Here is a 20,940-nt window from a genome sequence, read left to right as displayed (position 1 = left end):
AATTAGAACTGGTATTGTGGCACCTAGTGAAGTACTTGGGTCACCAAACCGTGTATGGTCTTTATTGTCTCAGGTATTGGTGAAAGTGTTAAATGGAAACTAAGCTTCTGTGTTAAAATTTGAAGATGGATTGCCCAGATTTGTGCATTTTTTGTTTTTAGAAATAGTTCTTGGTTTCCCTCCATTATATGTGGTCATTTTTCCATGTTGGAATTGGTATTCCAGAAGATTTCTGACTCCTGAAAGTGCTCTGAAAATATTGAAATTTGATTTTCCTGTGAAATTTTTTTTTCTTTTTTTTTTTTGTAGAATTGTAGTAGAGAGATATGACTAAAGCCCAGTGGCTACTATTTCCATTTGAGCAAGAAAGTAGAAGAAAAATATTGAAACATATTCTTGATGCCTATTGAAATCGTTATATAGATCAGTAGACTGGGAATAATGGGCAATTTTACTGAAGCACTAACACAGTTTAGAAAGAGAATTAAAATAAATATATTATCAGCAAGACAAAAATCTGGATCCTGCTCGGTTCTGACTTATTCCATATGCTTTTTATTTCTATTAGCCACAGATCTTTCTCTTTTTATTATATAGTAATAGAAACATTGTTCCCACTTACAAAGCACTTGGAAAGTTAAAAATATTAACTCTTGGAATCAGGTAAGAGAAAACCAGGGAATTCACCTGTCTCATGATTAAAGTTTGCCTTGTAATTCAGATCAAGGGAAAGTCACTGGTTATGTGAAGTTATACTACCATCTTAACACTGCCCTTATTTACAGAGAGAAAACAATTGGAAGCCAAGCAACGGGAAGACATCTGGGAAGGCAGAGACCAGTCTGCAGTTTGAACATCACTTGATGACAGGGATAATTCCAGGAATTCAGAAAATATTTCCAGTCTTCAGAGGATTTTTCCAGAGCTCTGTGTACATGCAGATGTGCATGTTAATGAAAGAAAGAGATAAGCAATCAAGACAAGGGCTGACTAGGTATAGGAGGAAGATAGACTCCTGTTTGTCTTCACTCCTAAATGCAGTTCTTTGGAACTGCCTTAACTGTGTTGGACGTGGAAGGAAGCCATCAGCTAGGAAGAAACTTGGAAGATGTGACTTCCAAGAGTCCTCTGGACAGGGCAAGTCACACTTCCAAGATGTTTTAAGCAAATGCAAAACAGAGGATTCAAACCTGTGATGATGGGAGATTAAGGCACCGCAAAGGCAGGGTGTTCCTTAGTACCTCACAAAGCTGAGAACAGCAGTATTGCAGGGGGCCGGTGAGGTCGGCGGTCAGAGGGGAGGGAGCTGTTAGTACAAGGAGATGGAATGGTGTCTGGTGTACTTGGTATTCACAGAATCTGCACTGCCGGTTCCAGAACCCCAAAGTTGGTGAACTGCAGCAGGTGTAGGTATTTGGACTCCAGAGCTTGTACTAAGCTGAGTGCCTGGGGCTGCTCCAGCCACATGGCAGCCTGGGGCGTGCCCGCTTCATTCCTTATAGGAAGCTGGTCTTGGGAGCTGTGTGCCAGTTCCATTTTAAGCAGTACTATCATGTTGTAAGAGAAAGACATTAAAGCCCATTTTATGACATACATCACTCTGCTGTTGGTCAGTTTTGTCATTCCCCTAAAGAAATTGGAGAGCAGTTCTCCCCTTATCTTCACCCCTGTAATGCTGTGCATGGGTTTGGTGGATCTGTTGGTTTTATTGAATCCCGCTGAGTAGACTGCTGATCATCTCTGTGCCCCAGGGTATACTACAAAAATACTCTCCTGGGATTGGTATGTGGTGGCTCCTCTCCCCTTCTTGTCCTCTTTGCACATCCCCACCCCACCCTCTTGCCTTTTGCCATTTTTGTCCAATCTGACATCCTGCAGAAGGCATCTGGCACACAGCGTGTTCTTGGTATGATCTTCTTTGCCTTTGCCAGAGGCATCTGGCAAGCCACACCAGATTGTCCATTATAGTGAAGAGCAGCCAGAGTCAAACACACACCTCTGGGCAGTAGGAGATTTCCTAAAAGACATGGACAAGTCAGAGCAGTCAGCTCAGGCTTTATCCTTCTCATATCTGCATTCTCAGTGTTTTTGAAGAAATCGTAGTGGTAGACCTCCAGATGCTGAGAGAGCAAGAAATGGTGTCTCATTGTGCTTTCAATGAGGGCAGCAGCCTCATTTTTGTATGATTTAGTGCCCGTGACAATGATGGATTATTAGCAGTGCCTAGAAGATGGTGTAGTGGGGCTCCGTCCAAACGTTCCTCAAATGACACTGGCCTTGGGTCTTGATCCCTGCCGCTGTTCCGGTCTTAGAGCCCTCTTACAGTTCCTCAGCATTGTTTTTCTCATCCTTTGTCTGTTTTGAAACTGTCCCTTGTTCATGTTCAATACCTCCATTCCAAGTGTGGAGGGGTCATTAAGTCCTCTTGACCCTCTGCCCCAGTACTACTTAGGGCAGGGCCCCTCTCTTTGGCTCTGGCTGTACAGCTTGTGCTGTCATCGTAGAACAGAGGGAAGTCTGTTTGAACAGTATGGCTGCATTTGAAAGGAAATGCAGGAAACTAGCCAGGTTTCTTACTGAACAGTATACCTCTGAGGTAGACCTTTGCTCTGTTTTGATTCTTCAAGGCTGAGAATGGCCTTGGGCGGTAAAAAAAAAAAGTGATTGTTCCTATCACTTGCCTTTGAGGGTGCTTCCCCTTTCTGGCAGCATTTTGGCTTCTAAGGGCATTGTTAATGGTAACACATAGTCCCGTGCTTATTACCCAGTTTTCTTGTAGTACTCATAATTTCAAGAAGTTACTTTTGTCCTCATTCTAATGCTGTGTACTTGGTGGCTAGTAACTTACACTTTTTTTCGGATAACAGTCAGCCACCTCTAACTTTCAGAGTTATCCTTATAAGTAGATCCAGAGAAAGGATTTTTTTAGCCAAAACTGAAAGCTATGGGTGTTCCTGCTTCGGCCCTCAGTAGAGAATGTGCTTTTTAGTTTTATTTTTCCCGTAGCTGTGCCCTGACCCAGCACGGACTACTTGATCTTGTCCAGACAGGAACCAGATCCTTGGTCATATCTACACCATGCCTTTGTACACTGAGCTAACTGGAGAGCACCCTGTAGCTGCCACTGGCTCCTTTGGTAGATATTTGAGAAGACAGCTAACGCACTCTGCTGTGTGTTATATGTTGCTTCCTGTATGTTGAACTTCTGAATCCCAGTATCACCTGGAATTTATAGTAGATAGATACATTCCCCTTGAGTTCCAGTATACTCCTCATGGAGTGGAAGTCTTTGTGGAACAGGAATAAATTAGGCATCTGAATGGTAAGCTGAGGTTCCTAGTACTTCAGTTTCTCTGAGACAAGAACGCCGAGGCAAAGATCATCAGACATTTTTGGTTCTGTCTGGAATTTGGTGGTTGGTATTCTGCTAACATTCCTCATCTAGTTACAAGTCATGCCAGCCGCATCTTCCCATATCCTTCCCTTTCAAGTTTGAGGTGTAACAGCACAACCCTTGTATAGCTTTTTCCGAGAATTAGAACTGGCTGCACCTATCAAATGTGTGATGTGGGCAGCAAGACTGAGGCCAGAGCCGGTGGCTGGCTGCCTGGCCTGCTTTTTCTGGCCTTCTTGGAAACTTGGATCCAGTTTTCCCGTAGCTGTGCCCTGACCCAGCACGGACTACTTGATCTTGTCCAGACAGGAACCAGATCCTTGGTCATATCTACACCATGCCTTTGTACACTGAGCTAACTGGAGAGCACCCTGTAGCTGCCACTGGCTCCTTTGGTAGATATTTGAGAAGACAGCTAACGCACTCTGCTGTGTGTTATATGTTGCTTCCTGTATGTTGAACTTCTGAATCCCAGTATCACCTGGAATTTATAGTAGATAGATACATTCCCCTTGAGTTCCAGTATACTCCTCATGGAGTGGAAGTCTTTGTGGAACAGGAATAAATTAGGCATCTGAATGGTAAGCTGAGGTTCCTAGTACTTCAGTTTCTCTGAGACAAGAACGCCGAGGCAAAGATCATCAGACATTTTTGGTTCTGTCTGGAATTTGGTGGTTGGTATTCTGCTAACATTCCTCATCTAGTTACAAGTCATGCCAGCCGCATCTTCCCATATCCTTCCCTTTCAAGTTTGAGGTGTAACAGCACAACCCTTGTATAGCTTTTTCCGAGAATTAGAACTGGCTGCACCTATCAAATGTGTGATGTGGGCAGCAAGACTGAGGCCAGAGCCGGTGGCTGGCTGCCTGGCCTGCTTTTTCTGGCCTTCTTGGAAACTTGGATCCAGCCAGAAGCTGTGGGTAACCTCCCTGCCTGAATCTAGTCATCAGTCACCACACGCTCCCCCGCCAGCTACACGTTCTTTCACAGACCATTGGGTGCATATGCGAGTGAGTATAATGTTGTTACTGTTTGGGAGATGTCTGCTGGATCCAACAGGAAATCAGTCCTTCCCTTGTTTACCTAAACTGCCATATGCCAAAGTATAGTGCTCCCTCTGCACTAATGAAGGAGGTGAGGCAGTTGAGAAGAGGAATGGTAGAGGAGAAGAAGGAAAAGCGCACCTCTTTGTATTCACAGAGGATACCCCAGAGCGGGTCCCTTTGTACTGGCTAAGGAAGGGCAGCTCTCATGTGTGAGGACGGGAAGACGATTGTAATTTTGCCGCATCTACCGCCATTCACTCTGGCCTTGCAGCCTTGGTTGTAAAAGCGTACCATCTTTGGACTTTTCCTTCTTTCCTCTTACTTTTCATCCCTTAACCTTTCCAACCCACGTTTCACCACGGAGCCTAGGGAGGGAATTGCGAAGCAGACTGTAGGCTGATGTCGGAGAAGTGCAGTGGGGCTGTTGTGAGTAGTGTGTGGGCTCCACACATCTTAGTAACCAGGTCACCAGGAGTGAAAAGGGGTAGAGTTAGGCTGCTGGGAACTGCCAAGAATCACAGCCAGTCTTGTCTATAGCAGTCCACAGTGAGCAACCTTTATTGGCATTAGGGCATCAGACCTGTAAGGATCATCTCTCAAGTGTGTCTTAGTGGAGACAGGATAAAGAATCATGTCCAGGAAGACCATGGGATTTTATATCACTTGAGCAAGGGCCTATCACAGCCACGTCAAGCAGGGATGGTGGCCTTTCCTAGCTTTAGTCCTTAACTAAATTAAATGTTCCCCCTTCTGACCTCTCCGTAGTCTCCTGTCCTCCACTCTACCAGACCTGTCTTCTTTTTCCTGCAGAGATGAGCGGCCTGTTTGACCCATGTTCTTTCCACTGCAAAACTTTATTCAATGCAAAATTCACTCCAGAAGCCTGGGGGACCTGACCTTTAGGCCAGTCCTGAGGCGCACGGTGACCTTGCCTGCTGGGATTAGGGCAAGTGTTCTTCCCTTGGCAGAGGGCCTGGCAGCAGCTGGGGTCCGCAGCACCCCGGGACTCTTTCTGTTCCGCCTCCTCTTGCTGCTCTGCGGGAAGGCCATATCTGGCCACTCCTGTGGATCTTGCCCCGTCTCAAGCACTCAGTAACTGGTGGTTTGGGCCCGTCAGGAGATAAGGGGATGCTTGAGGCCTAAGCTTCCAGGGATATTAGAAACACCCATATGTGCAGTAGGATAAAGGTAAGGGCACTAAAGAACAGACAGAGAGTATGGTAGCTGAATTCTGAATGGGGACATATCAAGCAAGGGACTGAATTCACCAGCTTCTTTGCCATTTGTGACTTTGATACAAGTTGTGTTGCACAGAGCTCCTAGCAGAGAGCTGACCTCTCCTCCTGTGTACTTTGGTCCTCCTCCAAGACATTTGCAAAGCACCATTTAGATGGGGGACTGGGCCACAGTCCATTCCTAAGGAACTGACAGCTCCTGAACCAGGAACTCTGGGGCAAGATCCGGGAAAGACTGGGTCTCCTAAGGAAGAGGAGCTCAGCTGAACAAAGCCTGAAGGCCACAGTCCAGAGACCAAAGGCCCTCAGGGGACAGACCCAGAGCCATCCTGAGGGAGCAGTGCCGTCCTGGTTTGGTGATCTTGCCATCAAAAGGCTTCCTGAGCAGGTTCTTGGTGCCCCTGGGCACTGGCCCCTTACCCTCTGAGTTAGGGCTCTGTGAAGGGCATGGCCCCGATAAGCTGAGGTATCTGGTGTGTGGGCAGCAGCTGGGGGCGCGCAGGGGCACCTTCAGATGAGGTTGTTCCTGAGACGCCGCTCCTGCTCCAGGGAGCGCTCTGTGTCAGCTCGGTGCGAGTCCCCTGTGGGCCAGAGGAGAGCAGGTAAGTAGTCGACCTGACCGGAGTCCCATCCCCTCCCTGACAACTTCACAAACACCAAGACATCCTGCCCAGCTCAGCCTTTCCATCAGGTTAGTTGTGGGCACAGACAATCCGTTTTATGGAAAGAGATGCCAACAGATGCGTAGCTGCAGGGACATCGGGAAGATCGGCTGTTGAGTGGAAAGGGTTGTGCTGGTCACTCTCCCTTGCCCCCTCCCCAGGTTCATTCTCTACCCTTCTTGTTCTCTCACGCCCTGGAGACCTGACCCCTAGAGACTGCCGACTGATGTAGGTCACTGGGAAGAAGAAACAGCACGAGATTAGAGGATGCAAAGAGAGAGGCCGGGGCATTTCTTCCCGTTCGTGCACCGATGGTCTCCGGCCCACTGCTCCCTCCTCCTCAGCGCTAGCGCTCGCCTGGCTCCAGGACACACTTTGCCCCTTCAAGCCCAAAGTGATGACAACGTTCCACTCTTGCTAATCCCTGGATGTCTCAACGCTCCTCATCTCCTTAGTCCTACTCACACCTCAGTATAGTCCTCTCGTTAAATAACCTCCTACTCTCACCTGAGTGTGCCCTGTGTTTCCTGCAAGGACCCTGGAGGGGTCAGAGCTGCGTAGTGCTCTTTCCTTCCTTGCTGCCCTGGACCCCTTGCAGCCTGCCAGCAGCATCACGGAGGCTGTGCCTCCACGCCGGCAGCCTTAGGTTCCAGCCCCTCATCTCTCACGCGCTCCTGTCTCACTTAATGGCAGCAGAATCTACTCAAGTCTCACGATTTTCAAATCCTTGTTCCTCTTCTCACTGTCTTCCATCTGTTGCCAGAGTCATCTTCTGAAAACATAAATCTGATCTTCCTGCCTCCTTGGCTGAAATTTGTTGGTGGTTCCCAGAAGCCCACGGGATCAAGTCCATTCTCTCGCAGGAGCCACCGTAACCCTCCCTGCAAAGAGCTCTAGTGGGTGTGACTGCATAGCCCTATTTTACGAAAGAGAAGGCTTCTGAGGAGGAGATTTCCTCACTGTCTTAAAGCCAGAAGGTGGTGGAACTGGATCTGGTGCCCAATGAAGCCCTCTGAAGCCAAATCCTGTGCTCCTTCTCCTCGTCCCCCCTCTGACCTGTGCCTCTCCTTTGCAACCAGCTCAGATGCCCCTTCCTCTGGGAAACCTCGGCTGGCCTCCACGTGGTTGCTCAGGGAGCACTCTACTTGCTCAGCAGTAGTTCACAGCGGTCTGGGGTACCCAGTAGGATTGGGGTTACCCATTTGCATGTCTGCTTACCCTACCTGACACTTAGCTCTGCCTTTTACTCCTATTTATGCTCCTAGTGCCTGGCAGTGCTCAACACAGAGGTAGGTCTTAATAAATGTTGGTTGACTAAATGAACACGCCTGCTCCACCCTCTGTGTGCAAAGCGTGGGTGTGACTGCACACACCCCACAGCAAATACAAGCACTTTAAACTCTAAGATAGAGGAACTGCTACCCTTCTGTACAGGCAAGTGAGGCAGCCACCTCCTACTCTGCTCCCCACTGGATTGTTGCTTCTTTGCCTGAAACTACCAATCCTGCAAGTGTCCTGAGCCCTGTTCTCCATGGTCCGCGTCCTGGAAGCAGTGATCAGGGCTGGCCGTAGCAACACGGATCTGGGGGACTTCTACGTTTGCCTGTGAGGCAGTCAGCCTGGGCTGGAGGCAACTAGGAAAGACCCTGTGAAAGGAAGGGGAAAAATAACAGACTGGAAAGGGGAAATCCTGACATGGCCTGAAGTAACAGGAGAGATTCCAGGACAGATGGGAGACTGAGATTACAATCCAAACAACCTTAAGGACAAAGAGGGATGTAGAAATAGTTATTGGGTGGGGCTGATGCAGCTTGTCCCAGAAATCTATGAACTATGAAGTTGTCAAAGGCAATTCATCTCTGTCCCCTCCCCAGCCTTGTACACACACACTGAAGTCACACACAGGGACACAGGGTCTTCCAGCTCCCCGAGCTCGCACGGGGCTGGTCTCACAGTGGCCCGCAGTCACCTGTGTGGCAGTCGTGCAGCCAGACCCGTTGCCCGTCATATTTGCAGCGGCACCGCATCACGTTGTTCGAGAAATCGGACTCTGCCACCTCGAGCTTGGGGTTCACGACCACCTGGAGTGAGAGATGGGCCAGCTGAAAACAGGTGACTTGGCTTCTGAGTTGACAGTGGCTGTGCTATCCTTTACGTTTCACGTAGTCTTGCAAACCCTGTTCCTGTTCTTCATTAACCCTTACAGTCACCCCAGGAAGTAGGCATTAAGGTCCTTATTTTATAGATGGGGACTGAGTTGTGACGTGCCCCTTGTTCACTGAATCAGGACTCAAACCTAGGTCCTGGATTCTGACCCCTTCCCCTATGGTGTAGCTCCTTCAAGCGCCAGACCTGTCAGAGATCCTATTTATGAAGCTCTCTTTCTTCGTTTGACCTCAGGGAGCTTTTGAAACATCTGGAAGAAATGGAGCTCCCGTGGGGGATCCCTAAGCCCACTTACCTGGAAGATATAATCCCCAGGGCCCACGTCTGTGATATCCACCCACTGGCAATCAATGTCATGTCGGTAGGTGTCCCAGCAGCCAACGGTCACGCCCTGTTCCCCAAAGTTGGCACATGCGTAGCGCCTCTGCATTCCTGTAATGTAGGGTGCTGACATTATTGAGGCCCTGAATAGGTGCTTGGCACCAAGCACCTGCTAGGTCTTTCACATCCTTTACCATTTAATCCTCACAACAGCCTTGCCAATTAAATGCAATCAGACTAGGGGCCTGAGCTTCAGCTAAATAAATATCTTGCCTGTCGGAGCCAGAATTCCTACTAAGCATGAATCCAGCACCATAGCAAAGCCCATCTGGGACAGGGATTATTCCTTTGGATGCACTAGTGGAAATTCCTGTTGGCCTAGAAAATGTGATTAGAAGATTCCAGCCCTACTATGCTAATTCATTTGCCCACACAACCCTGAGAAGAGCCAGTGTTTTACCACGCCATTTCTAAGGGCTAGGAACTGTGGGTGTGAGAATAGGAATCAGACAATCCATGCTAAGTCCCAGAGGACTTAGCAGAAGTGAAACAGGTCTGCAACTATTATCCAAAAGAGAAAGCGTTAAGCGTTCCAAAAGTGGTACACGGTATGTTGGGATTGCAGAGGAAGTAGAGAGGGTAAGAAATTTATCTTTTTGAATCGCCTTGAGTGCTGACTGTTGCCAGGCCGGAGTCTCCAGCTGCCTGAGGCTGTTAAGCAGGGCAGAGGGGATCCTGAGCCCAAAGGGGCCGAGGAATATAACAGAGGAGGATATGCTGACAGGAAACCACATACCTGTAGGGCAATTTGTGTCCTCTAGACAGAAGCTGGCCTTGTGCCCCTCAGCAACCTTGGAGCCATTGAGAGTGAGTAGGTCATAGTGGGTGAAGACCTCAATGCTGTGGTAGTGCCTGCAGAAGGGGCAGAGCTGTCAGCCTGGCAGCAACAGGAGAGGGTCCTCACAGAGGAGCTGGTAGGGAAGACTGAGGCACTAGGCCCCATCATTACCCAGAGAGGAACGTTACAATAGCAGGGCAGTGCCCTTCTCCCCCACAAACCCAAGATGAGTGTGACCCACGGCCTACTTTCCTGGCACCTCTGCCAGGCAGCAAGACACAGCTGCCCTCGTCACCTAGGGTCTCACCCGGGTGAGGAGAGGTAAAAGCTCCAGGAGACTGCCTGACTACAGGGCCTGAGGCCTGCAGGTGGAAAGAAGAGACACGTCCAGGGACCAGCCCAGGAGTGGAGTTGCCGAGTGAGGAGGGATGCTGACTCTGCTCCCTGCCAGCCTGGGCCCAAACTGCTACCATTGTTTCCAATCCAGTTCTAATGACAGCTCTTCATGCTGCAGGGAAGGGTACTTATTATCTCAGCAAGGCCAAGTCCCAAAGTCACTGCCCGTTCCTCTCAGCTTTCCCCACCCACGGCTGTGTCCTGAAGAAAAAAACACCCTTTTCCATTCTGCCTTTGTCACAAGACATCATCTCTCCTTCTGTCTGGGCTGGAGGCTCCTGATAGGAAAGAACGCTCATTGTCTCCTTCCAGCGCCAGCAGCTCTTCCTTGTGGGCCTCGCTTTGCTGCTGCAGAAACCAGCAAGCTTTTTCTGCACAGCCAGCATCCTGCATGGGATGGCTATTTCGGGTCTCCAGGTTTCTAGGAGTCCCCACTTCACCTGGCTTTTAAAGACAAGGCCTCGGGGCCAACAGAAAAAATTGTCCACTATCATTCTAACAGAGACCAGCTCTGCTGGCAAGGACTGCTCTGTTGGACACTGTGGTGGAGACGGACATGTGGGTACCTCCTGAGCAGGCGAGGGAGTGATGGAGAGGGCAGGTTGATGCTCCTGGGATTCCTCACTGCCGCCCGGAGGCAAGGCCAGTGAGGCGTCTAGGAAGGAAGGCTCTTTCCCAGAGCGCACACCCCTCCCAGGAAGGCTTGCCCGGAAGAGACCAGACCGGTTGGCTCCCTGGACCCTGGTTTTGTCCCCCTGGAGCCGAGGCCTGAGCAGGCACTAACCTGTGGCACTGGTGCCAAATCCAGCTGTGGCGTCCTGTCTTGGGACGAAAGTCGGCCCGGCCCAGGTTGTGGATCTGTGAGGAGAAGCGCAAGAGGCGCCGGTGTCCGTAGGGCCAGTCCATGCGGTCAGCTGACTGGGAGAGGCAGTTCTCTTCATGAGCACAGTACAGCTGGCTGAGCGGGCGGTCCTCCAGGTAGGCCGTCTCCTGCACTAGCTGGGCGTTCAGCACGAGGTCTGCAGCACCTGGGCGCGGTGGAGACCCAGAGGCTAGGAAGGCAGCCGGTTTGGCTCCCTGGCCTAGGGGACAGCCTTGCCTCCAGACTAAGCTCTTTTGGAGGCGCTGGAAGAGTAGGGCGGTTTAGGAGTCAGGAGATGTGAGTTCTAATAACAGGAAAGATCTATCACCTTAGCCTAAGCTTGCTGGCTTTGGGGCCAGACTGTCTGGGTTCCTCTCTTGGCTTGATTTTTAGTTACACCATTAACTATGTGACTTGCTCAACCTTTTGTCTTTCATTTTCCTCATCTGGATGATGGGGAGAAGAAGAAAACTAGCGTGATAGTACCTGTAACGTGCTTAGATCATGGATGGCCCACGGTAAGCATGCGGTTGACGTAAGCTAGTATTTCTTCTGTAGAATGCGTCTCAGCGCATAAGTGCCCTGTAGCCTAGCTCATATAACCCCTCAGTAAGCTCTGCTGACCCCCAGCTTGTTACCTCAGCTCACTCTTTCTCTGGGCCTCAGTTCCAGCAACGCGAGGGGCAGAGGGCTGGAGAACTTCAAGAGTTAAGCACCGAGCCTGCCCCTGGGTTCTGCCGTTCTGGTGCATTCTGCTGCAGTTCCTAAGCCTGTGCTTCTTCCAAGGTTCCCGTTCTACCCTGGTTGCTTTCAGGGGTGTTCATACCAGGGCATCCTGTGCATTCTCCTCTGACGCATCGTGGACATTCTGGTGTGTAAAAATCCAACATGCTAGAGCCTGTGTCTCCATAAGCTGCTCAGTGCCTCTCCCGTTCCCTTCCTGTCACAGGGGCTCTTACCCTCCTCAGAGGCCAGCGTGTTGTCCCTCACCGTGTCAGTACAGAAATGAGGAGATCCACAGCTTTTGCCATGTAACGTCAGGAGAGAAATTTGCCAATTCTCAATGTTTGTTCATGCAAAAACTGGGTTACACTTTGGATTTGGGGCAGAGCTATCATGTGGGTGAGCCTTGCGCTGACAATGGTGAGATGGGAACACAGGTTTATTTCAGGGGACAGGCGTCGAGGGTGGGAGCTTGTTTGCTGGATGGTGTCTGTACTACCACTAAATGCTCTTGGAATTCCTGAGGCATATTTTGGAGAGAGCTAAGGGTATGCCCACTGACAGACCCAGAATTCCTGAGGGAAAAGAGTGCTTTCAGAGAGAAGAAGAGAGGGTAAAGGCAAGAAAGAAGTGAGAAAAATTACAGAGGAGGAATGGGACGACCGCAGAGATGGCAGGTCGGCTGTTTGTGCTCAGCCGTTGTGAAGCATCAAATGCATTCAGGAGGAGAGCTGCCACTCCAGGCAGTAGAACAGAGGGGTACGGGTTCCTGGGAGGGGAAAGACGGGGAAGCAGGCCCCAGTGTGCCTGGGAGCCTGGGTGCAAGCCCCATCACCCTGCAGGGGAGGGTGTGCCGTAAGGGCTGGCACTCTTCCAGTGTGCGCTGGACAGAGAGGAAGCCCTAAAGCTCGCTGACAAGAGTTAAGGATGTCTTGGCATTGAAGCCTGGCTGGGAAGAAGGTCAAGTGGCCACTCAGGTTGGTGGCAGCCTGTAGCCTTTGGACTGGATACGGTTATCCTGGCCCAGACCAGGTTGGCAGATGTCAAACAGATGCTTCTACCCCAAGAATCTGGGGGTGTGGGGCAGACCGATGCCTCAAAATGGTCTTGACCTAAAGTCTTTTGGGTAAATCCCACAGCTCACCGTAGGCCCCATGTGTCCTCACATTTCCATACCCTCTACAACAGTTTTCAAACTCTTTCCTTACTACAGACTGTAGTAAGAAATATATTTAATGTTGTGACACACATAAATAATTCCAAGAGAAAAATATTACCCTTACTAAATGTATCACATCATTGTTTTCTATCCTGTTTTTTTAAACTATTGGTCGTGACGCAAAGATTGGAAAACACTGTTGTGTATCCTTACATCTTCACGTATTCTCTGTTTCAATTCTCACAGTAACTCCATGAGATGGGCAGGGCAGGTTTTGTATCCCCGTGCGGCAGGTGATTTGGCCACGCACGTGGTAAATGGCGGAGCTGGTGTTCTGCATCCAGCCCTCCTTCCACTCCCCAACCCTGCTGGCCTTGGAGCTGGGACCAGCACTCAGGGCCCTCCCTGAGGACAGGAGGTATGGGCTTGCAAAATTAGGGGAGCCCGGGCCGGCCTGTCCCACCGGCCCCTCCCGTTACTCACTGTCTGTGCAGGAGACTCCGGCTGAGAAGCGCCCTGTGCCGTGGGAGCAGTGCACCGGCCCGTGCCTTTGACACTGCTGCAAGGCCAGCTCTGTGCCTGAGCAGTGCACCCCGCTCATCACCACTTCTCCGGCCCCCGGCGTCCCCTGCCAGTACCAGGTGTCCTAAGAAAACAGCCAGCATCACCCAGTCAGGGCTGAGATGTGCTCTTAGAGTCACCTGACTCCCATCTGAGGCTTGGACCCCATCAGACCACCCACACTGGGCTGTGCCCAGCCTTGGCCTGAAATCTTTAGTGATGCTACTTTGGACCCCTCTGGTATTAGAAATGTCTTCCATGTATTGAGGCAAAAATCCACTGCTATGGCTTCCACCGCTGGCCCTGTTCCTATCACTCTCCCCGACTGCAGCCCTCAGCTGTTTGAAGAGGATGGTCCTGTTCCCTTCCTGTTCACTCAGGCCTGTCCCACTTCCCCAGCTGTTCTTCATACAACCCTAGATGGTCGGTTGTGCTCGGGGCTGAGCCCAGTTCTCCCGAGTGAAGTATGCCCAGTATTGCCCAGTGGGCCAGCGTGGGCGAAGTTGAAGAGGTTTCTCCACGGTGGCCATGCCCCCAGGCCTCTTGATTTTGTTTCCTTGATATCTTTTGAATCTATCCACTTGTTTCCCCCGGTCCAAGCCAGCACCATTCTCAGCTGGGCTACTGCAATCGTGTGTTTCTCTGTATTCATGTTAATCTTCACCCCAACTGTTTGCCGAACAGCAAGGAAGAAATCTTTTAAACATCTGCACTGAGGGCTTTGAAGGGTCTGGCCCGTCTCCTCCTTCACCCTCGCACTTCACACCACTCCCTCTTGAGAGCCGCACTCCACTCCGGCCCCTGAATTCCTCAAGAGTCAAGCGTTCTCTGGCCACAAGGTCTTTGCGTGGGCTCTTTATTCCTCCCGCACCTCGTCTGGCTCACTTCTACTCATTTTTCCTACAGACACATTATGTGCCTGTTGTGTGAACGTTTTATGAATGACTGCATCCCTCACTTGACTGTATGTGGCGACTGACAGCTCCGTTAGGCAGGAACTGTGTCCTGCTCACCACAGTATCCCAGCACCCAGCATTATATCGGCGCATAGTTTCACTCATAATTAACTGCTGAGTGAATGAATGAAGGGTCAGCAGCTTTAGCACAGGAAGTTCTGGAGCACAGCAAGGACCTACCTTGATGGCATGGCTGGCAAAGCCCAGGCCAAGCTGTCGGCAGGCCACCATGGCTTCACTGAGGCCCCAGTGGTCGCTGCACACGGCCCCCCAGCGCTGGACCCCGTTCACGTCCACCTGCACCTCCACCACCCCCTCCTCGGGGCTGCGTCCGCCGGCCAAGCGCACCTGCAATGGTCAGGGGTGTGTGAGGGGCGGGGCCGCCTTAGGATGGGAGAGCTCGGGGCTGCCGGCCTGGAAACCTGCGGCCCTGGACATGACACTCCCCTTCTCTGGCTTAGTCTCCTCTGTAAAGTGAGGACGTTTTATCAGATAGTCCCTAATGTCCCTGCCCGCTCGAGAAATCCGACTTGAGTGCCTGCACCCGGGGCTCCCACTCTGGCACTTGCCCTCCTGCTACCTGAAATCCTACCACTGATGACAATGTGCCTATTGCCAAGGGCTTTCATATCTATCGTCCCGTTCACAATGACCCTATGGGACAGCTGACCCCATTTTACAGAAGAGAACCAAGGTCTGAGGCGAGAGGCTCGCCCACAGTCCCTGTTAGCGTGACCCTTGAACTCTGACCACCCCACTCAGCCTCCCGGTGCTGACATCCCGTGGCCCTCTGCCCTAGGCGCCGTCTCTCTCAGCTTCACAGGGGACCTCGGCGGGGGGGGGTGGGAGAGCCCATGCACCTGAAGAGTCCCATTGATATTCTGACATCTCTGAAGGCTAGAACCTGGCCCTGAGGGGAAGCAGGCCAGGCCAGGGGAGACTCCCAGAGGAGAGGGCATTCCAGGCTGGCTCCAGGCAGGCTCTGGGGCCCAGAGCACCAGCTGCCTCTCATGAACCGCTCCCCACTGGCTCCGAGCAGTGTCCCAGGCTAGCTCGAGGCTCACCTGATCCTGGAAGCCCAAGTTAGGGATGTTGCATCTCACGGCAGCATCATTGTCATGTTGGCAACCATTCTGGGAGCCTTCCAGGGAGGGGCAGTCACTGAGGGTCCGCTCATATCCCCCGCAGCGCACCTCACTCAGGTGGATGGGCCCCAGCGCTGCAGAAGGGAGGGAGAGAGGCCATGGGAGGCTCCATCTCTGCAGCCCCACACCTGCGGCTCCCCCTCCACAGAAGGGAAGAACCGGCCTGGGCCCTGGCACCCGAGGACCACCAGAGGGTGGACCGGTGGCACGTCCAGGCTCTCCCACCCCACCCCAGGCCTCCTCGCTCACCTTGGCCCAGCTGGGCCCCAAAGAGGGCCTCCCGAGCAGAGCCGAAGCCGAGCTGACGACACACGACGCTGGCGGAGATGAGGTTCCACCCGTGGTCGCAGACCGTGCCCCACCGGCGGTTCATGAGCACCTCCACCCGGCCCTCGCCCACCTGGGCCCCGGAGCGGAGGCGCATGCTCGTCTCCTGCTGGGAGAAAAGCCGGCCTCAGGGAGGGCCGAGGAGGCAGGGGTAGGGGCCGCACCCCCGCCAGAGCCCCTTCAGGACAGGCAGAGCCAAGGCCTGGAGTTCTGACTTCTGTAGCTATTGCCCTGAATAAGCTGTCTTTCTCGAGCTCCCCCTTCCTCGGTGACAAAGAGCGGCCACAGTAATCACCGTAATAACAAATTCCAGCCCTAACAAGAGAGCCTTAGGAGTTGGGGTCCCTGGGCTTCACAACCTGCCACCCGCTCACTAGGTGAGTCCCCTCCTCTTGCCCAGCCTCACTGCTGCTTTGTCCTCTGGGGCTGAACCCAGAGCAACACCTCCGCAGCAGATCTGTGAAATGATTTTAGAGACCCGTGGGGACGTGTGTCAATGAAACGCACAGTGGGCAAGTCACTTCTGTTTTCATGCCCTCCCGCCCACTCCGATTTCATCGAGGAGACCATCTCACGTGGTGCTGCCCTGCCCCAGTGCCTCACCAGCACTTGCTCATTGCCTTTTATAACGAAGGGCCAGGCTCGGGCTCCATACCTTCGGCCCTCAACGGGATGTAGCTACAACGTAATTACAGTTTTTATGGTTACCTTCTATTCGTGGCCAGTGATGTCACCTTTCCATTTATGGTAGGGTTATAAATGTCCCTTTTAAGTAAATCCCAAAGTTCTACGTTCTGTGAGTTGCTCTCCTCCTCCCGGTCCGAACTGATGCCCGCTTGATAGGGGTGGGTTCGCCGCTCCTCCCCTGCCTCCCCGTCAGTGCCTCCCCGTGGGGCAGGGTCCTGTGAGTTGGGCCTGTGCCTCCAGGCCTGCATGGGACCCACCTCTGCCCAGGACTCCTTGCTCCCGGGCTTCGCCTTCAGAGGGCGGAAGAGGGGCCCTGCCACACAGCTGACCACAGCATGCATGCCCCCCGGGCAGGCCGGCCGCAGCTTGCCCTGGGCTGGTGCCACCTGCACCTGGCAGTTGGCCATGTGGGGCTCTGTTCCCAGGCAGTTGACCCGGTGGATCCAGAAGGAATTCTTCTTTGTCAGGCTCTTCAGTCTGGAAGACAAGGGAGACTGAGGGCAGGGGAGGGGTTGAGGTTGTGCTCAGAACTCAGGGAGGCCAAGGCATTGGGGAGGGGAGAGGGGACTGGAGGGGAGGAGAAGGGAGGGGAAGCAGGCCCTTCGTGCCACACCCCTTTGCATCCTCCCCTGAGGGTGCTGCTCCTTACCTAGACTTGGGATCCTTCATCTTCGAATTCCAGACTTTCCTGGATGGGAACAAACAGGCGGGGAGTCGAGTGGGTACAGAAGTCCTACCCGCTCGCTGTCACCCTGCCTCCTCATAGTTGTCCTTGAGTCTGTACTAGACTCTCAGTTTGTAAACTTGTTCATTAGTCTTATTGCAATGCTGAGCTTCACCACAGTCCTGAGAGAGTGGCCACCCCACAGATAACGATGATCTCCATTTCACAGGGAAGGAAAGCAGGGTGAGCAAGTTCCCTTGACTAAGCCCAAAGTGGGTGTCTCTTCTGCGCTGGGCTGCCCTGGGGCAGGCAGCTCCAAGCTCGCCCTTCCCCCAGTCCAGATGAAGGGCAGCCTTCAGGGAGCAACTGGAGAAAAGGGGCCCTGGGGAAAGTCCTCTGGGGGCAGGTGGAAGTTGAAGGCCTTTCTGGTGGGAGCTGCCCAGGCAGAGATACTGAGGCTATAATCAGGGCTGCCCTCCTCAGGGGAGGTAGGCGAGCCAGCCAGGCCCAGATGTGCAATTACCAGGCAGCAGGGAGTCAGGGACCCAGATCCCAGTCATCCCCAAGGATGGGGCCACGTGGCTGGGCTTGGAAACCAGGGTCATCTAGGTCAGAGACACGGGACAGAACAACTAAAAGTGATTGGGGATGGGCAAGGGTAGATGACTCAGATGTTTTGTGGGAGGTTTATCCCTTGATGAGAAACATACGAAGTTTTCACTGACAGAGCTGGTAGAACTATGACTCGTCATCACTTACAGGCTGATGCAATCTTGGGACAGTTCCGTCAAGTTTCTGACAGAATAGTTTTATGTTTCCTCTCCCAAATGCCGCCCCACCCCACGCCTGGCTTGGACGCAGCCCAGTCAGAGCCTGGCTTGGATCACAGTTGAGGAAGTTCACTGAGACAAAGTTCAGACAATTCCCTGCAGATTGGATAATTGAGGCCCAGATGCCCTACTAAGGCCCACAGCTCGTTGTTGGCAAAGCTTAGACCAGAACCCAGGCCATCTGTACTTGTGGGCAGCACTGTATCTCTACTTTACTAGTTAGGTCTAATTTTTTAATCAGGGACACAATTTTACATTTATTTACATTTCATTTGGGGAGTATTCTGTACTATAGTCAATTCTTTTTATCTGACTGGCAAGTACGATGTTTATTTTCTGATTGTTTCTAGAAATTTCCCAGGGTCTCCAAGTTCATCCTCACTCTTGCCTTAATTACTGAGGGATCCATAACCCAGGAAACCCAGGCACATTGCTCCACTTGGCCTGTTTCCCTCCCAATCCCAACACCCACTGAATGTCCTCCCACAGACACTACTCCTGCCAATCTCACTGCAATCTGCAAGGTCCCACGTCACACACAGACACGTGCACGCGCGCGCGCACACACACACTCAGCCACTTCCACAACCCCGCCTTCCGCGCGGCCCTCCAGCCAGCCGTCCTCCTACCTGTAGTAGTGGCTGACGACAGGCGCCTCGCTGGGGAAGCCCAGCATCCCGCACACCACCCTGCTGTTGTTCCTGGTCCAGCCCTGGTCACACACCTGCCGCCAGTGGCCCTCGTACTTCACCTCCACAGCTCCCTCGGTCACCAGGCTCTGCCTCTTGGCACTGGCAAGGATGGGCTTGAGCCGCACCTCCTCCAGCCGCCGGCCCTGTGGGATGCGTGGTCACCGTGGGCCCCAGGGTTCCTGCCCCTGCTGAGCCCGCTGCAGGTCTTCACGTGGGAAAGCTGGGGCTCGGAGCACTTAGAGATCACCCCACACAGTAGGGCACTGGGAAACGGAGGCCACGTGGCTCCGTCCTTGGGGATGACGGGAAGGCATTTGCTGAAGGCCACACAGTGAGTAGGAGGCAGAAGCTCGGTTTGTTTAGGGTCCTTTCCTCAACTCCAGAGAGAACCAAGCATATCCACACTCTCCTGGGATCAGGATGGGAGCCCCTGGAGTCTGGGAGGCTTCCACCAGGCACAAGGGAGCCTTCTTCACGCCACCCTGGGGAGGGCAGAGGGTGGGCACAGACCAGCTGCCTGAGACCACCAGCAGGATCCTTTGGCCCACGAGACCCCCGCCCTAACCCTGGATGACTTAGACCAGTGTGAAGCCCCCTGTCATGGCCCGCCCCATTCAGTGGGCCACAGCCAGCTGTCCTCAGGCTGAGGCTGTCTGGCAGCAAAGGGTAGAGTCAAGAGACCTGCCCTGCCTGCTCCTGCTGTTTGGCTTGGGCTGTTTTTAGCTTGGAGCTGTCTGTGCCAGGAAGAGACAGCAACTGTGGCCGGGCCTTGTGGGTGAGGCAACCCCTACCCGCTGCTGCCTCCCTCACGGGGAGCAGCTTCAGTGACTCCTGGCAGGCCCAGCCTCTGATTCCCTGCCCGCCCTTTCTCAAGCTGGGGCCCTCTACCCATGCACCTGCTCCAAGGCCACAAGCAGGCCCCAGGGCCCCAGGGATGCTTCTCAGCCCACGCTCTGCTCCACTTCCCCTCCCTCCTCCTCCAGGCTCATCACCTGGAAGCCCTCTGTCCCCTGACCCCCTCCTCAGCTCAGGCCAGGGCCTGAACGGCCTCCTCACCTGGTGCCCGAGGGCATTGGAGACCCTCTCAGAAAGGTAGCCACGCTGGCGCTGCGGGTGGCACACCACCCCGACGTCCTCCGAGTGGCTGCAGTCACTGACGCCCCAGCCATTAGACCTGCACTGGTCCAGGGAGCTCTCTGTGCCCACACAGTGAACGTTGTCCAGCCAGATGCGTCCTGTGTGGGAGAGGACGAGTGGTGCTCAGGGACAGGCACAGAGAGGCGAGTCACGGGCTCTACCTCCTGGATAGGACCCCACAGTTATCAACTTTCCTCTTTCAAAGCCTGAGTAGAAAATGGGGGTGGAGAGAGGAGTTGGTTCTCCTGGGAGCTTGGTATCTACATCCCTGCCTAGTGTCTCCTCTTGGCCTCAGGTCCCATAGAATCTGCTTTTGGAAAATGCCAGGTAGGTCTGTTAATTATATCTACCTGTTCCCTCATTCATCCATCTAGTCATTCACTCAACAGCATTTGCTGAGCGCCTATTGTGTGTGATTGCTATATTCAAGGAACTAAGAGTTGAGTGGTAGCGATGGTGGCGATGGTGGTGGCCTCACTGCAAGTGAGAATGGGAGGGTAGGACAGGTCATTTGCAGCTGGAGCGCTCAGGAAATGCCTCACCGAGGTGGTCATTTGAGCTGGGTATTAAAGGACTGGTGGGAACGTGATAGGTTCTATTGGAGCCTCAGGGAGCCCAGCCCCTGAGAGAAGCTCGCTACCATCTCCTCGTCATCCTGCAGGGCAGCACCAGTCACTCACCCTCCCCTGGGCCATACTTGGCGCTGTGGGCCCAGGTCAAGGCGGCTTCAAAGCCCAGCTGGCGGCAGGCCACTGTGGCCTCCTGAAGCGCAAAGTCGTCATCACACACGGTGCCCCACTGGCCCTGGTGCAGCACCTCCAGGCGGCCCTCCTCCAGCCTGCTCCCTGGGCCCACCAGCCGTAGCTTCATGGTGCTCAGTGACTGCAGCCTGCTGGGAGAGGTCTGGCCCAGCAGCAGGAGCAGGGGGAAGGCAGCTGGTAGGGACCACATTGTGGTGACTTCAAGGGCTGCTGGGGTCAAGGCACCTGGGAACAAGTAAATGTGACAATGATGACCACGTCTACCCCTGACCTCGGGTCTCTTCTGCTAGCAGAGACAAAGGGTAGCACAGGTCCCTCCGAGAGAGAGAGAGAGAGAGAGAGAGAGAGAGAGAGAGAGAGAGAGAGAGAGAGAGAGAG

General features: G+C 53.0%; 1 protein-coding gene across 2 annotated transcripts; it reads right to left on the bottom strand.

The window, feature by feature from the left end:
• Nucleotides 1-3,671: 3,671 nt before the first annotated feature.
• Nucleotides 3,672-20,785, bottom strand: LOXL4 (lysyl oxidase like 4). 2 transcript variants are annotated; one of them, XM_028486555.2, is made up of 14 exons: nt 20,482-20,785; nt 19,721-19,899; nt 18,602-18,807; nt 17,128-17,166; nt 16,736-16,955; nt 15,714-15,897; nt 15,384-15,538; nt 14,500-14,667; nt 13,286-13,448; nt 10,843-11,086; nt 9,621-9,736; nt 8,799-8,935; nt 8,307-8,418; nt 3,672-6,256 (listed from the first exon to the last, which is right to left on the bottom strand). In XM_028486555.2, the coding sequence occupies exons 1-14, from the start codon at nt 20,750-20,752 to the stop codon at nt 6,186-6,188; spliced, it is 2,265 nt and encodes a 754-aa protein (XP_028342356.1). In that variant the 5' UTR covers nt 20,753-20,785; the 3' UTR covers nt 3,672-6,185. The 2 variants fall into 2 exon arrangements, with proteins under 2 accessions (XP_028342356.1, XP_028342355.1); XM_028486554.2 differs by having other exon boundaries at nt 15,714-15,900; nt 20,482-20,782.
• Nucleotides 20,786-20,940: the final 155 nt, after the last annotated feature.

This window comes from Physeter macrocephalus, unplaced genomic scaffold (assembly GCF_002837175.3).
Source record: "Physeter macrocephalus isolate SW-GA unplaced genomic scaffold, ASM283717v5 random_1766, whole genome shotgun sequence".
Taxonomy (NCBI): Eukaryota; Metazoa; Chordata; class Mammalia; order Artiodactyla; family Physeteridae; genus Physeter; species Physeter macrocephalus.
This window is presented reverse-complemented; position numbering and strand designations above follow the sequence as displayed.